General features: G+C 38.0%; 2 protein-coding genes across 4 annotated transcripts in view; one reads left to right on the top strand and one right to left on the bottom strand.

Annotated features, from left to right (window-relative positions):
* Window positions 1–2,137: 2,137 nt before the first annotated feature.
* LOC111862330 (talin rod domain-containing protein 1) lies at window positions 2,138–11,906 on the top strand. Its single transcript, XM_023847626.2, has 6 exons — window positions 2,138–2,161; window positions 3,056–3,289; window positions 4,303–4,459; window positions 4,981–5,193; window positions 8,380–8,589; window positions 9,991–11,906. The coding sequence occupies exons 2-6, from the start codon at window positions 3,093–3,095 to the stop codon at window positions 10,318–10,320; spliced, it is 1,107 nt and encodes a 368-aa protein (XP_023703394.1). The 5' UTR covers window positions 2,138–2,161; window positions 3,056–3,092; the 3' UTR covers window positions 10,321–11,906.
* A 155-nt stretch (window positions 11,907–12,061) lies between these two features.
* LOC111862329 (transmembrane protein 161B) overlaps window positions 12,062–15,050 on the bottom strand; it is a 29,100-nt gene continuing 26,111 nt past the window's right edge. For all 3 annotated transcript variants that reach the window (XM_023847624.2, XM_023847623.2, XM_023847625.2), the window contains exon 11: window positions 12,062–13,763. In XM_023847624.2, coding sequence (XP_023703392.1) covers window positions 13,644–13,763 — 120 coding nt within the window. In that variant the 3' untranslated portion in view covers window positions 12,062–13,643. The remainder of the gene's footprint in view (window positions 13,764–15,050) is intronic.

The raw sequence follows: 15,050 nt of genomic DNA, 5'->3' as shown, positions 1-15,050 counted from the left end.
GAGTCACTTCTATCTCTGAAGCTGCCGAATTGGCATCGGTTAAGCAAATGGGAAATATGTTAAGATGTTAAATCAAAAAAAAAAAAAAAAAACCCATTAGGAATATTTTGTTAGGCGTAGCCATAGAATATGTAGACAACATGTCTAATTTTCTTTTTTAAGTTGCTGGTAAAACATTCTGTTTACACAATCTATAAGAATTAACCGGCGTTGAGCATCAACATTAATTTTAAAATACGATCCTTATCAATTAAATGAAGTTTATCGTAGTTTCAGCACTACGCACAGAAACATACATACAGTACCATCTGATAACAAAATTACGAAAGGATGGACTTGACCTCGGCAGCATGTTCTGTTATGATGTAAATGAACTTGTTCCTTAATATGTGTTAAAAAGCAAATGGTTGCAAATATCTTCCTATTCTAAAATACAAATATGTGTCCATTAAAAATGTAATTCGTGAATTCTGAACTTGGCTAACTAATTCCACAACAGATTTCCAGACAATGTCTCAAATACTGCGTTCTGTAAATGTATGTATGTAGCAGGTTAGCAACCCCAAGCTCATTCAGTTAATGAGGAGGAAGGGACTTCACAGAGGATGTCGACATGGATGGTCAACAGACCGTCCTATGGAGACAAACTCGTGCGATAGGGACATTTAGAACCACACCCTGTAATAGCACGAACAGACAATCCAAGTCTGCACCATAAAAGCATGCAACAATTCATATCAGACTGAAAAAAAAAGTGTTTATTATTCTCTTGCTTGATTCCCCCCGTAACTACATTAAGTAATTTAAAATAGGTCACAGCACTCGTCATACTGCTAACAGTCGTAATTAATTTCATATCGAACCGATAAAGTCCAAAAGTAACTACAGACTTTCCCTTCCGAGGCTGCAACTAATTGAAATCATCCACGACCTGTTGGTAATCCAACTGACATTGGAAATAATTATTTGGCACTAACAAAAGCGCGAGTTCTTCGCCGGGGGTTTTTGGTTAAATGAATTTTGTAGAAGTAATGAAACTGCTTGAAGAGTCTCATTATCCAGTGTCATGTACAGCCGAATCGAATGCCCACAAACGAAACAACAGTGGACATTGACCGCTTTTATGCTATAAAAAAGGGGTTAAGGTCGCTTATAGTTGAGATCGGTGTCAGAAAAAGACTAATGAGAGTAAAAATGTCATACTCGTAGATTTACAAATAGTACATCGTCTACTACGGTAGGTAACGAAGAGGTGTACGTGAAAAATATAGAGCGTACGGTAAATTTTATACTCTGCATCTGCCAATACAGTACAATCATATATTACGGTCTCAAGAGATCTTACAGATATATAACGTTTCCCCAACCACTTACAGTATAAATCTTTCTTTGTTTCCGCCGACGAAAATACTTCAAAAGAATCCACCCGCGCACTTCTTTTCCATTACTGCCCCATCATGCCTTGCACATAAAGCAAGATACTCGCGTCAACGCAATATTCAGCAATGCCAACATAGTACGGAAGTCACCAGTTAACGAGGAATGTTTTATCAAAGTCAAAACAAATTTACAGGACTACCAATTTGTTAGATAAGTTTCTTTATTTCATTTTACTTCTCATAGTTTTCGAACAAAATCAGGTAATGTTAGATTACGATACTACTATATGTTAATCCGAACGGTGTTTTGCCCTCAAGACGGAGGCATCACATTCCTCCGAAAAGTCGGTAACGATCCACTGCGTCATATCCCACAGGGCAGTAATTTTCATACTCAGCGCCATGAAACCCTGAAATCTTGAGCATTTACATGCAGTATATCACATGGTACAGATGTGAGGGATATGTAACAGGCTCAGATTTGTTGTTTTTGTTGTTGTTGGTTGTCGTCGTCGTCCAATATGTTGAAAATGTAAAGGGAAAAGGCTGCTTTGGAGGTATGGACATAGACGTGAGGATAAAAGGTAAAGCTATCCCTGCAACACGCAGTGAAGGCCCATAAGGTTGTGAGACATCGAGGCTCCCACACAATCAGCTCACAGATGGCGGTAAGGTTGTCAGCCTTGCACCGGCCGCCATTTACTCCCGAGGAAGATCCCTGGCACTCATTTCTGCTACAAGCTGAGTCGAAACCAGGGCAATAGTGAGGTTGGAAGGATTAGGTAAATTGAAAAAAATCCAATGACCACATCGGGACTAGAACCCGTGACCTTCCGGGTTGTAGCATATTTCCTCAACCAACACAGATGTGAGGATAACCATTAAGATTTTAAAGAAATGAGATGTAATGATGTGGTCTGGATTAATCTGGCCTAGGTTGCAGTCCAATTATGACCTCTTGTGAAGAAGGTAATAAACCTTTAGGTTCCATAAAAGACATGGCATTATTCATTTAAATGAGCAGCAACTAGCTTGTCAAAACTCGGTGGAGCCCATCAACTATCATCCTCAGCAGCAGCATGATAATCAAAATGGCATGAAAAATGCAAAAGTTTAGAATTTTCATGAAGAGAAACAGACCTACAAAGAATTCTTTATGTCATCTTCTCACTTATAGTCCATCTAAATTTAAGACTGCAATTATTCTAATCCAAGATTCTTCAGAACTCTTAAAAATATGAGTGTTGAAGACTCTCGCATTGTAATTAATTAGAATTATAAACAATATATCATAAGACTTTTTATAACATGATTAACATTTCTCTTAAATGTGCTATTCTTTCTTTTGTCCACAACTGTACTAGCAATTTGTGCAGTTCATTCTGGTGTCGTGGTTCGCATGCTGCTTTTAATGCTCATTGAAAACAACTTATAAAAAATTGTAAAGAAGGAAATGTTAGCAGCTTCCGTCATGTGATTGTCATCTAGCATAGCAACCATGGTCATTGGCTCTTTCAGAGGAATCCAGGACACATTTACTCGTATCACACACCTGTCACAGTAGTGCATTACTGATCCTTGTGTCTGCAGTAGCCTTCAGAGCGGAATCATTAGATCTTCCATAATTACTCAACATTGTCAATCAATTTAAAACACGAAGCTTACTGTATCAACAGGAAACACCTTGACATATATTTGTGGACAAATTCAGAAATGGCACCAGAACATGGACATGAGGATCAATGTCCAGAGGAATCAAAATCTGCAATGGAAAGAAACTGTCATGAAGAGTCCTTAGCAGCTAATGCTGAGTATTCAGTGGGATTACCAGAAGCCCGTGCACTGGCATTAACCTGTGACCTCTGTCAACATAGAATGCAGACGGTGGCTGATCTCCTTCTGCTTACAAGGTAATGATGCTAAGTTTCTTTCATATTTTGCACTCCAACATTCTATTTAATTCAAGAAACACAGGAAATTTGAAATTACCTGACCTTTTGTATCTGCCACTGCTTCACATTATTGCACTTATATTTTCAAGTATTCCTTGTACAAAGTACATAAAATGATTACATAATTAAGAAGTCCCTGCAGTTTACCTCTGAAACTACACAATGGATTTCCAACAGATTTTGTACTGGCCCACCACAACCTCTACTTAATGTGAATCTCATATAAAACTTCTTATATTCTTTTCTAAATAATGTTTGATCATATAATAATTGGTATATAATGTAAAATATGGATTTTATTTAGAAGATTTTTCAATGTCATATATGTTTGATGACATACAAGCAAAACAAATTTGTAACTATGCAGTGAAATATCTGTAATAAGAGTATGATCAGGTGTACATGAATAGTAACTAAACAGTCTAAAAGATTGCACTTGCAATGAATAATATCAAGGCCAATGAAGTAAGTATCAAGCAACATGTTTGGAAAATACTTGTATGTGAACTCCAGATTAGAGAACATGTTCTACTTTACTGTATTCTGTTTCATGAATCAGTTCAAGAATAGACCGTCCAAGACAGTCCTGCCTCCTTTAAAACTATACAATATGGTGTCATTTTCATCACTTCTGTTTCATATTTGGGTAGTAACCTAATTTAAGTTTCATTTTGGATCCAGTTACCTCAGTGACAGATTTGTATTCTTTGTTATTGCCAAAATTTCCTATATAATAGGCCAGAAAATAAAACTATTATTTAAATATATTTGTATATAATTTTATATAGAGACCCCAAAAGCATTTAGAATGTTGAACCAAAAAAATTCTGTGAAATGTTTACAGATTCATTCTTTTATTAAACTGCAGTCATTTAAGTACATATTTCAGCTGGTAAATCTAGTACCTAATAAATCAATTTTACATAATTAGGTAACAGAAATAAAACTAAAGAGAATTTCTATTATGCTAGTGACACAAGACCTGTAAGAACAGCCAGTCTCTCAGTATTTGGAGAGAGTGTATCTCGATGTCGAGAGACTGTGGCATCTCGAACCAGAGGTCTCACAGTGCTGCTTCGTGACTTGGCAGCGCTAATTCATCGTGACACTATCACAGGCATACAAGAGGTATAGCTTGACATTATTCTCTTTCATAAAACAAACCAAGGGTTTACAATCATGAAATATAGTTACGCTTCACATTACACCAACAAATTACTAAATAAATCACATCAGGTAATAATAACATCAGCAATGAATGAACAAGAATAATACTCATAAATATAGTCAATTTCAATAACTTAAAGAAATAATAAGTTCAAATCTATGAAGATGAATGTCTTTGCAACAATTTTATATTTGCTGTTATCTTGAAAAAGGCTGGTAAACATAAAATTGTCCCTGTGCATAATTAAGTACCGCATCAATATATACAATGTATATATAAATATATGTGAAGACTGAACTTTTATGTCTCAGATATGGGAAGATATTATTTTACATGGCAGTTACAAGGTTATATGAAGTCAGAAATGGAGTTCACATTGAAACCAATAATAACTAAAAACTGGTAAGCAAGAAACTGTTGCACACTGTTAACATGAAGCTGCTGAAGCCACATATTATAATGAAATTATCATCTGTGACAGATTCGGGTATGTATTGAGGAGATTTGTGACCTGGTGGTGTCACTGACAGAATGCTGTGCCCATGCAGGCTATTTACTGGCTGTGCTTCAAGATGGTAGCAGCCCTGAGACTCCAGGACCAGTTGATCGATATCAACTCTGCAGAGCTGCAGCTGAAACTGAACACAAGACAGGCTTGTTGAGGACCTACCGACTACATACTGTCACTGCTCTGGTATGTGTAATCTGCCTTCATTTACCATCATCATTCAATTCAATTGTCCTTTCAGACAAATAACTGCATGATGCTTGAATCAGTTAACTCCTAGCAGAGATCAAACACAACAAATGAGCCACACAGTTCTTTGTAATCTACTTTATTTTTTTTTCTCTTTAAATTTGCTTAGTGGGGGTTGGAGTCCAGCTGGGTCCACTTGGCACGGTGGCAACTGATTGGCCTATTGTAGCCTGCCCCGGGTGATTATGATGATGGAGAATTTGGTGGAAAGAAGATTGGCATGGGAAACTGAAGTACTCAGAGAAAACCTGCCCCATCGCCACTTTGTCCATCACAAATCCCACTTGACCAGATGCGGGATTGAATCCGAACCGCCACGGTGGGAAGCCAGCGACTAACTGCTTGAGCCATGGCATGGCCATTCAGCCTACTTTTCTTACTTTATAAGGAATATCTTTGTATCTCCATCTCTCCTTCACAATTTTTAAACCAAATGGCAGATTTTCATAGAACTTCATACACACTACCATACTACTAGAAGTCACCATACTTTTGTACCTTCTTATTAGCTGTCACCAGAAATATCAACATGCAATCCTCTAAGATGAGAACACCATTTGTGCTGGCTGATGTATGTTCCTGAAGCTTTGTGCATTGACAGCTTAAAAGGACATCCAACTTATAAAAAGGCAACTGACAGATATAGAAACGTAACAAAGCAGTTGCATGACATTTGTATTTAGTGATCACTTTTATAATGATAACTAATAAACCACTGGAGACAGACAAGTGAAATTTTGTACAGAAATGGACCATAAACATATTACAAATTATGTATCACACACTACTTCAAATGTTAACAATTAAAAATATAGTAACCCATGAGAACTCTTACCGTTTGATAACTGCAGTTACTGAGCAAATTGTATCATGTGAAAGAGTGTGACAAAAATCAGCAGGGAGAAACTATCACAAGATAGTGGAGTATGAGCCTAATGAAAACATAAAAATAATGAAATTTATTTCATAAATTAAACTCTGAAAATTATTAACAGAAGGGGGGCACGCGTAGCATAGTTCGTTAAGGCACTATGTTACAAGCCGGAAGGCTGCAGGATCAAATCCCGATGAGGTGGATTTCTTTCAATTGACCTAATCCCTCCAGCCGCACTATGGCCCTGGGGTCGACCCAGCCTCTAACAGAAATGAGGACAAGGAATATTCCTGGAGGTAAAGGGCAGCGAGCTTGTAAGGCTGACAATCTTACCGCCACCTGTGAGCCGACTGTCTAGAAAATGTAAGAGCCTCAACATTCACAACCCTATGGGCCTCCATGGCCTGTTACGGGGATACCTTTACTTTTTTTTTTACTTTAAATTATTAACAAAATTAAGAACACAGTAAAAAAGGTAAACTCATTTTGAAAATATACCTTTTTCAAACATCAGAAAACAAAAGACAGTAAGATTTTACTTGAATATCATGGTCTTCTATGGGAGATTTTGGTAGATTGCTACCCACTTACCAACCTACATGGCATCACATCGGGGAAGATACAAGTATATTCACCACAATGAGAACCTCAATTTCACAGAGCTCTACTTATTGTAAACAATTTGAGTCTGTGCCAGAAGGTGCACCATGTTCAGATCTTGTGGCATGCCAGAGATGAAAGATATGCTTCGATTTTTTAACAATAAACTCCTAAATAAGGGATAATACAAAATATAGATTGTGCATTAGTAGGTAAACATTGCACTGAGCAGATTATTGTAGCAGAAGCAATGTAGGCTTGTGTTCAGCAGGTACCTGGTTCATATACTGTCAAAGTTGCTGGCGCTACTGACTGAAGTTTGCAATGGTTTTCCACAGTCCACTAGTTAACTGATGGGGGTCATACATGCAAATATGCCACAACCACCTTCTTCCAAATCCTCAAATCCTGTTTCCTCTTCATTCATGACATCCCCACATCATTTGACATGACATAGCCTCTAAAGACATTATTTTTAAACAGCTAAGAATCAATAGATCAATGACACCTGGTGTCCAAAAAATATTTTATTTTCATAACCATGATATGTAACGAAAACCTGAACTAATGACATGTACTTAAGAATTTTCATTGCAAGTTCTACATGTGCACCTCTTGTCCTGCATTTCATATCAAAACTATGTTCTATCTCAGTCCAAAGACCTTTCCTTTTTAAGAAACTATCACAAAGAGGGTCATTTACCTTAATATATTAAAAAATATTGTCCTTCTAAAACTGAAATGAGAGCAGTTAGTTAGTTATCGGAGGGTGGGTTTTCCCATGCACTGAGACCAGTATTGGTCCATTGTGCTTCCCTCTATGATATTCTACTAGTCTCTATACCCTACCGATATTGGTGCATACCATCAGTCCCACCAAGCCAGTGAGTTCGGCCTCCACTAGTTTGGCAGTGTCTATAATGCTTCCCCCCATCTATCAGAGGCCTTAGAGACTACTGTTGGGTGGGAAACGTTCTTGAATTTGGCTCAGTGACCTCCTTTGGAGATATGAGGTTCTTTTACGTGCCGTAAAGCTATGACACGGGACACATGGCTTAAAGTCCCTCCCGGAGGACTTGTTCCCTGAATTTTTACGCCCTTAAAAATTCGACAACCTCCGCCGGGTATTTGAACCCGCGTACCACAAGTCATGAGGTGGGAACATTACCTCTAGACTATGGAGTAACTTGAAGTTTTCCAACAAGATGGTGCACCCCTCATTTAGCAACTTTGAACTGCTTTAAATAAACAGTTTTTATGGGAGCAAAACCCTATTTCACAGGTCCCTGGATTTGTCTCTCAACTCTTTTTTTTTGTGGGTACATAAAGGTGCAGTTATGGGGTCTCTAGACAATTAGTGTTGAAACGTAGAACATGACATTACAGTAACTACTGAAATAACACTATAAGAGATGCACAACTGTGACTGTCACCTCAATATCTGCATATTACAAGAGATGCACATGTGAAAGTTTGCTAATGCAAAGACTGGGTGTCATCATTGTTGTTCTTGTTTCATTCTTTTGTGTATCATTGTTATGAAAATAACATTCTGAACAGCAAACTTATTTTGTGGACATACTGTGTTACGAAGAAATGAGTTGTGCGGTGGAAGTGAAATGAATTCAATAGAATATATCTATATGTAGCAACTTACAGATATCTGCATTAGCGTGACAGAAGGTGCAAATGTGCTGACAGATGGATGCCTGAAAGCTGCAGATGAGGCTCCAGAAGACAACTTAAGGGAGCAATTTCGTCTCTGTCTCAAAAGTGTCACAGCTGCAGTCAACACATTCTGTGGCAGTATTAAATTTCTCAAAGACAGACCAACAGAAACCAACTACAGAGCTTGTCAGGTACTACACTCAGTTCATAATAATATCCATGTCCATAGGTGCAGTTGTTCTTGATAGACTGCAGAATCTGGTTGAGTCCACTGTGATAGTAATTGTTGGGTGGGTATGGATTAGTCAAATGCCCCCAAATGCAGCACATCCACTGTCCTGACACTTCTACATGTTGAGTGGTGTGATAAGTTATGTGTGGAAAAGGCTTAAGAAAGAATATGAACATACTCATACTTAGTTTCATAGAGTGGTATGGATATGTGCTGAGGCATATGATTTCTTGCAAACCATAAATATTGAAGTGTAGAATAAATGACCAGTTGGGAGACCAAGGATTAAGCTGAGTGACCAAGTGCAAGAATAAATAAGTAGAAAAACAGTAGGCAGAAAAATGAAGAAGGCTTCAACGTCAGACATCAGTGAATGATACCATAGAAGTGACTGTCAAGTGGTTGTTTCCAAAGTTATTTTACGTGGCCCTTGAAATTCAGTGTACATTAACACTACCAGACCAGTCGTTTAAATGCAGGTACTATGCATAAATATGGAAAGTACTGCAGGAGGTAGTTAATTTTGTTGTATTAGGTGCTGCAAGTGTTAACACAGCTACGATAGTTAAGATCAGAGATTTGTGTTTCACATATCCTGTCTCATACTACTGTACAGAGGGTAGCATATGAAGCAAGTTAGTTGTGTTCTGTTCCATAGTGTAAAGCTGTCCTTATGCTTATTCAAGCACCATGCTGTGAAGACATATGTGGGAGTCAAAGCATTAATTTAACCTTGGCACCAGATGGAGGTAAATGGTCAACCTCAAAGCCCAGTCACATTAACCTTTGGGGAAACAATCCCTTTATACTACTGAATAGGATGTTTGGTGGGCCTCAGTGCTGGCCTGGCAGAAAAATTTCTTACTCCCACTTGGGAATCAAACACCCGATTCTTTGGATGCCAAATCCATTGTCTGGTCACTATGCTGATTGAGCTATCCTAGTTCCTAGCATTCTGCTCCAAAAACTTTTTACAGCAGAATGATATTATATCTGATCCTTTTTTATGTATGAGCTGCTGTTTTGGTTCATGAACAAAGACTTTCTTACAAGCCCATACTTTAGCTTGCTCTGCAAGTTTTTAGTGATTTCTCTCCACATAGCAGTGCCTATTGCAATCTAATTTTACATGTACATGAAATGCCACAGGTATATTTATGAACTCCATTTTATGACTGTCACACTTACATACAAATTCATGAGGAATATATGGATCCAAGGGACTTAACACAATATACATCCGCAATTCCTGTAATCATGACATACATAAATATAGCTAGAGATGGCACATAACCTATAAAGATAACTTCAAAAGTTTCTCTTTTCCAGTAACACTCAGCAGTGCTCTCTTCTAATGCAGGTGTTTGGTGAAGCCCTGACCACGGCATGCAATGCACTGGCTGTTTTTGCAACACAGGACCCCTCTCTAACAGGAACAGGAGCCAAACTGAGTCAGACAGGACGTGACACATTGCATTCAGTACTGAGTGGGTGTATGGGGGTGGTGTCTCCATGTGTACTTGTGTGTGCAATTGTCCATGGTCTGGCAACAACTGTTGCCTCAGGAAGCTGTAGGGGAGATGGGAAGGAACAGACTGCCATAATGAAAGTTCAGCAATGCCAAGCAGCTGTTGTACGCAGTGCCAGCAGACTGGAGCAAGCCCTGGGGAACGGTAACGAACTAACATAAGATATATATATATTATTACGCAACTAGATAATGATACTAAAAAAAATATATAATGCAATAAAATATGATATAACTTTATTTTAAAATTATAGCAAAGAATAATAATTCAGGAATATAGTCTAAAATAAGTTATAATAAGAATCTATAGTATATAAATTTCTCTACAATATAGATATCATTCAACAAAGTTGTATGGTACAGGATGTGTGAAGCTTACATTGTTTCCAAACATCAACGAATTATGAATTATTCAGACTCTCTGAGAGTTCATAAAATATTTCCACTCATTACATTATCACTTTCTGTTCCTGCTACTACTACTGCTATGTACTACTACTTTTCAAGTCCATAAACTCCCTATGTTATTGTTAGTAATATTTTACTGCCACCATTTTGTGTAATCAGTGAATTAGTAAATCAGGGCAACAGATTGTATCTATGTACAGCTTGGCATGAAAGTAGCATTATATCTTAGACCACCTCCATACCACTGCATAATGTTTTAAAATTGCTCCCAAACACAAATGCTGACTGGATATTCACCATCAGTCACAGGCATAGGTTATGAAGACAATGCTGATAAAAGAGACTCAACATCAAATCCAGTGACAGACTTTGGTGCTGGTATTATTCAGGTTACAGTAGCAAGTTAACCATTAGTCAGTTGTAATAAAATATTTACATATTTCTATTGTGTTAAATATAAATGTCAAAAAAAACATGTTTCAAATAAGAGATAAAGACCTTAACAAGACCTCATTTTGTCATGTAAAAGCTGTCATTTGTGATGTAGTGAAAAATGTTGTAATTCTCATCTGACATTCATATATAGTATGATAAAAATAAAATTTTTACAACATTTAGCCTAGACCCCTAAATACCACCACTGATATTCCTGATTCCTGATGAGGTGGATTTTTTCAATTGACCTAATCCTTCCAGCCAAATTATGGCCCTGGGGTCAACTCGGCCTCTAAAAGAAATGAGTACCAGGAATCGTCCTGGGGGGAAAAGGGCAGCCAGCCTGTAAGGCTGACAACCTAACCACGATCTGTGAGCTGTCTAGAGAAAATGTGGGAGCCTTGATGTTTCACAACCCTATGAGCCTTCAAGGCCTGTTACAGGGATAGCTTTATCTTTTTATCTTGTAATAGATCTATGTACTTATTCAACTGCAATCCTTATACCACTCTTACTGCAGCTGTCCCACATAAATGAACCTGGGCTGAAGAAGAAAAGGCATCACTCATGCATGTCTGAACAACTGTTTCTTTTTCTTTCATATATGCACACAAGTCAACTTACTTGTATATTAAAGCTCTTCTATAGTATTATAAATTATTTCAGTTATGTTTCAATATGATCATGAAGTTCAATTGTAATGTGATTCACAAGTTTCTGTTATGGTAAAACTGCAGTGCAATGAATACATAATAACCTTAATCAGTTTCTTTTTATGGTTTATTTCACAAGACTGTCAGAAGCTCAAACAGTAGGTTGACTGGTGAATAATCAATTTGAAAGGATTTGGAAGGAAGCAGTCATGGCCTATTCAAGGTGCCATTCTTGCATGTGCCTAGAAGGAATGTGGAAAAAAAAAAATAACTTCAGTCAAGATAGCTGGTGTTCTGACTGAAATTCAAACCGAGCACCTCCCAAATACAGGTCTAGAACATTACTGCTAAACAAACCGATCTGGTCAGTAAATCAAAATATAAAGCACATATTTTTCTTTTCAGACATATCTCATTTATAACATTGTGTCCATACACTGAAGATGTGTCTTAAGGGTAAAAATACAACATACACAAAATTGTTATTTTACATAAAAATAAGTAACACACATTCAACATTCCTCTGAAAACAGGTTATCAGACAGCAATTATGTGAGTATGATCAGCCAGCAGCATGTGTTGCAGCTCAGTGTAGGGGAAAAGTAAACATCACAAACTGAAAAACAGCAGCACACAGCAGCCTTTTAAACTATAATAACTTGTCTCCTGCCCGAAGACAGAGCCTGAGCCATGAAATATCAACAATACAAAGGAAATGCACTTAAGGTCACAAGAGAGAAGAAAAAAATATACAGCCTGTAGCAACATGAGCAAAACGAAATATTCATAACTGAACTCAGGTGGTACACATCACTTTCTATGAACTGGTGCACAAGGTGTATACCTATTTATTTCATTTCTTTTTTAATTTCACAATGTGAGAGCACATTTCAGACTTCACCAGTGAATGCAGTTCACAGAAATGACTGCAGGTGGCAAGAGTTGCTAGTAATGCTGCAGCAACACAGTTAACAAAATGGTAATAAGTGAAAGACTATGTAATGCTCCCGTGTAAATAACAATTGTTGTTTTAGTACAGAAGCATAATCATGTGTACTTGGTACCCAACGGGCTCCTGCAAAGCATACAGTACACTCTTGCAAGCAATTAAAAAATGGGAGTTCTGTGTTGGAACAAATACACCCTGAAGTGTCCACTGCTGTCAGTTGTATCCTTTGTACATGTTCCTGTCATTACATACAGGTGGCGTGCTTGGCAGCTTTACATTCATGCTCCCAGTAGTGTCTTCATAAATCTAGTAACCAGAGAAGGCTCTATCTCAACAATGATTGTTTCAGTGACTGAAAACTGTTTTACGTTTATTTTCTGTTCTATGAGACCGTGCACAATTCTTCACACAAAATTCATATGTTTTATATTTGCTACAGAACATAACATAAATTGTATGACAAGACTAAAATTGTATTCCTCTCAGTCCTTCAACAAAATTCTGTGGTGTTATGGAAGAGGTCAGAACTGACCAAGACTGCACTGTGATACTTTCCATTCAGTGACATAATGAAATACTGGGTTAAAATTAAAGTTGTTCCTTTTTCTTCTGGAAAGTGATTTTTAGTGCTTTTAATCCTTTCCACAATACAGAGAACTGATATTGCAATCAGTTTGTAACAGTTTATATTTCTCATACCTATACATCCAAAATAGCTTCCATACCCTTGAATGTATATACTTACCTCTACAGCTTAACTTCAACAACAATAATTTTAGAGAGCACTGAATTTGTATGTTACAATGTGCTGTACATGTCAACATCAGAAGACTGGATACACAGAGCTGCAACACCTATTTAACTCCTCAGACATAATTGGCCTTGGCAACAATATACAGCTGCCCCACTCATAACAGAATTCATAACAGATCAATTAACAAACACATTATGCTACCTAATAACTGAATGAATGAAATATAGGGGTGGAAAACACATGAAACAATCCTCTCATATGACTTCAGAGAACGATTACAACTAGACTATGAATGACTGAAGTATGATTGATACACCATTCCCAATGAGGAAGTGGAAAACCATGCAAAACAGCACCACCATGTTGCAAAGCCAAACAGACCTCTGAAAACATCAGCTGTGAACACCTGCAACAGAACAACTTACAATCTGTAAATACATCTACAACTCTATTAGCTTCTATTTATCCTTACAAAATGCCCTATATGCTGTTAAAATGCCATATTTATTCAAATACCACATGCACTTTTCTTCATGAGCTTCTGCATACCATATTCAAGGCTTTATTTAAGGGTAGTAAACCATGTTACACACATCAAGATATGAGGTCCCACATCTACAGAAGCATTGCTAGTTGCACCTGTCTATTTTTGATTTTCCTGAATATAGTCCCCTCCACCCAATCCATATACAAGGTGGTTAAAATATGACGGGCACTGATTTTTTTAAAACCATAACTGCCAAATACTTACTTGTGCATGTCAGTCTTCAACATACTCCCCTCCAGAGTAAACACATTTTTTCCAACATTCTGGAAGCATCCTGATGCCCTTTTCAAAAAAGCCTTGTGGTTCGCAGTGTATCCACTCCCGAACAGTCTGGATGATGGTGTCATCGTCCATAAATCGCATGCCTTGCAAGTCTGATTTGAGCCTTCTGAACAGGTAGAAATCACTTGGGGCCAAATCGGGACTGTATGGCGGATGTGTAAGAAGGTTCCATTTCAATTTCCAGAGGATTTTCATTGTTTTTTTTGGCCGTATGGGGGTGTGCATTGTCTTGAATGAAGGCTACCTGCTTTTCCACATGTCTTCTACTTGGATCAGATCTTTTCCTTCACATCTGTTGCCAGTAGGTCTGAGTAATAACCTGCACTGACTGTTCTGGCATCTGTCAGAAAGTCTACATGGATAACCCCCTGCGAGTTCCAGAAGAACGTTACCATCACTTTTCCTGCTGAACGGTTCCTCCGCGTTCTCTTGGGTTTGGGAGAACTGGTATGCTGCCACTCACATGATGACTGCTGGGACTCGGGAATGAAGTAGTGCACCCACGTTTCATCGGTGGTCACTAAAGACTTCAAAAATGCATCACCTTCATCTTCAAACTGCTGTAGGAGACGACTGGCAGCTTCCACGTGCACCATTTTGTTCACACCCATCAAAGTGCGTGGTACCCACCGTGCATTCACCTTGCAATAGTGCAGGTGGTATTTCATGATGTCCTCTACACTACCAACACTGATGGACAGCATTGCTCCAAGTTCCTTGATGGTGATGCGCCTATTCTCACGAATAAGCGCATCTGCATGATCAATGTTTGGCTCAGTGACATATGTTCGCAGCCTACGATCATGTGGTTCATTCTCCATGCACTCTCTGCCCTCTCTGAAGCACTTACACCACTCAAACACA

Source organism: Cryptotermes secundus, unplaced genomic scaffold, assembly GCF_002891405.2.
Source record: "Cryptotermes secundus unplaced genomic scaffold, Csec_1.0 scaffold408, whole genome shotgun sequence".
In the NCBI taxonomy this organism is placed as follows: domain Eukaryota; kingdom Metazoa; phylum Arthropoda; class Insecta; order Blattodea; family Kalotermitidae; genus Cryptotermes; species Cryptotermes secundus.
Note: the sequence above shows the minus strand (reverse complement) of the source record. Positions and strands in the feature narration are given on the sequence as shown.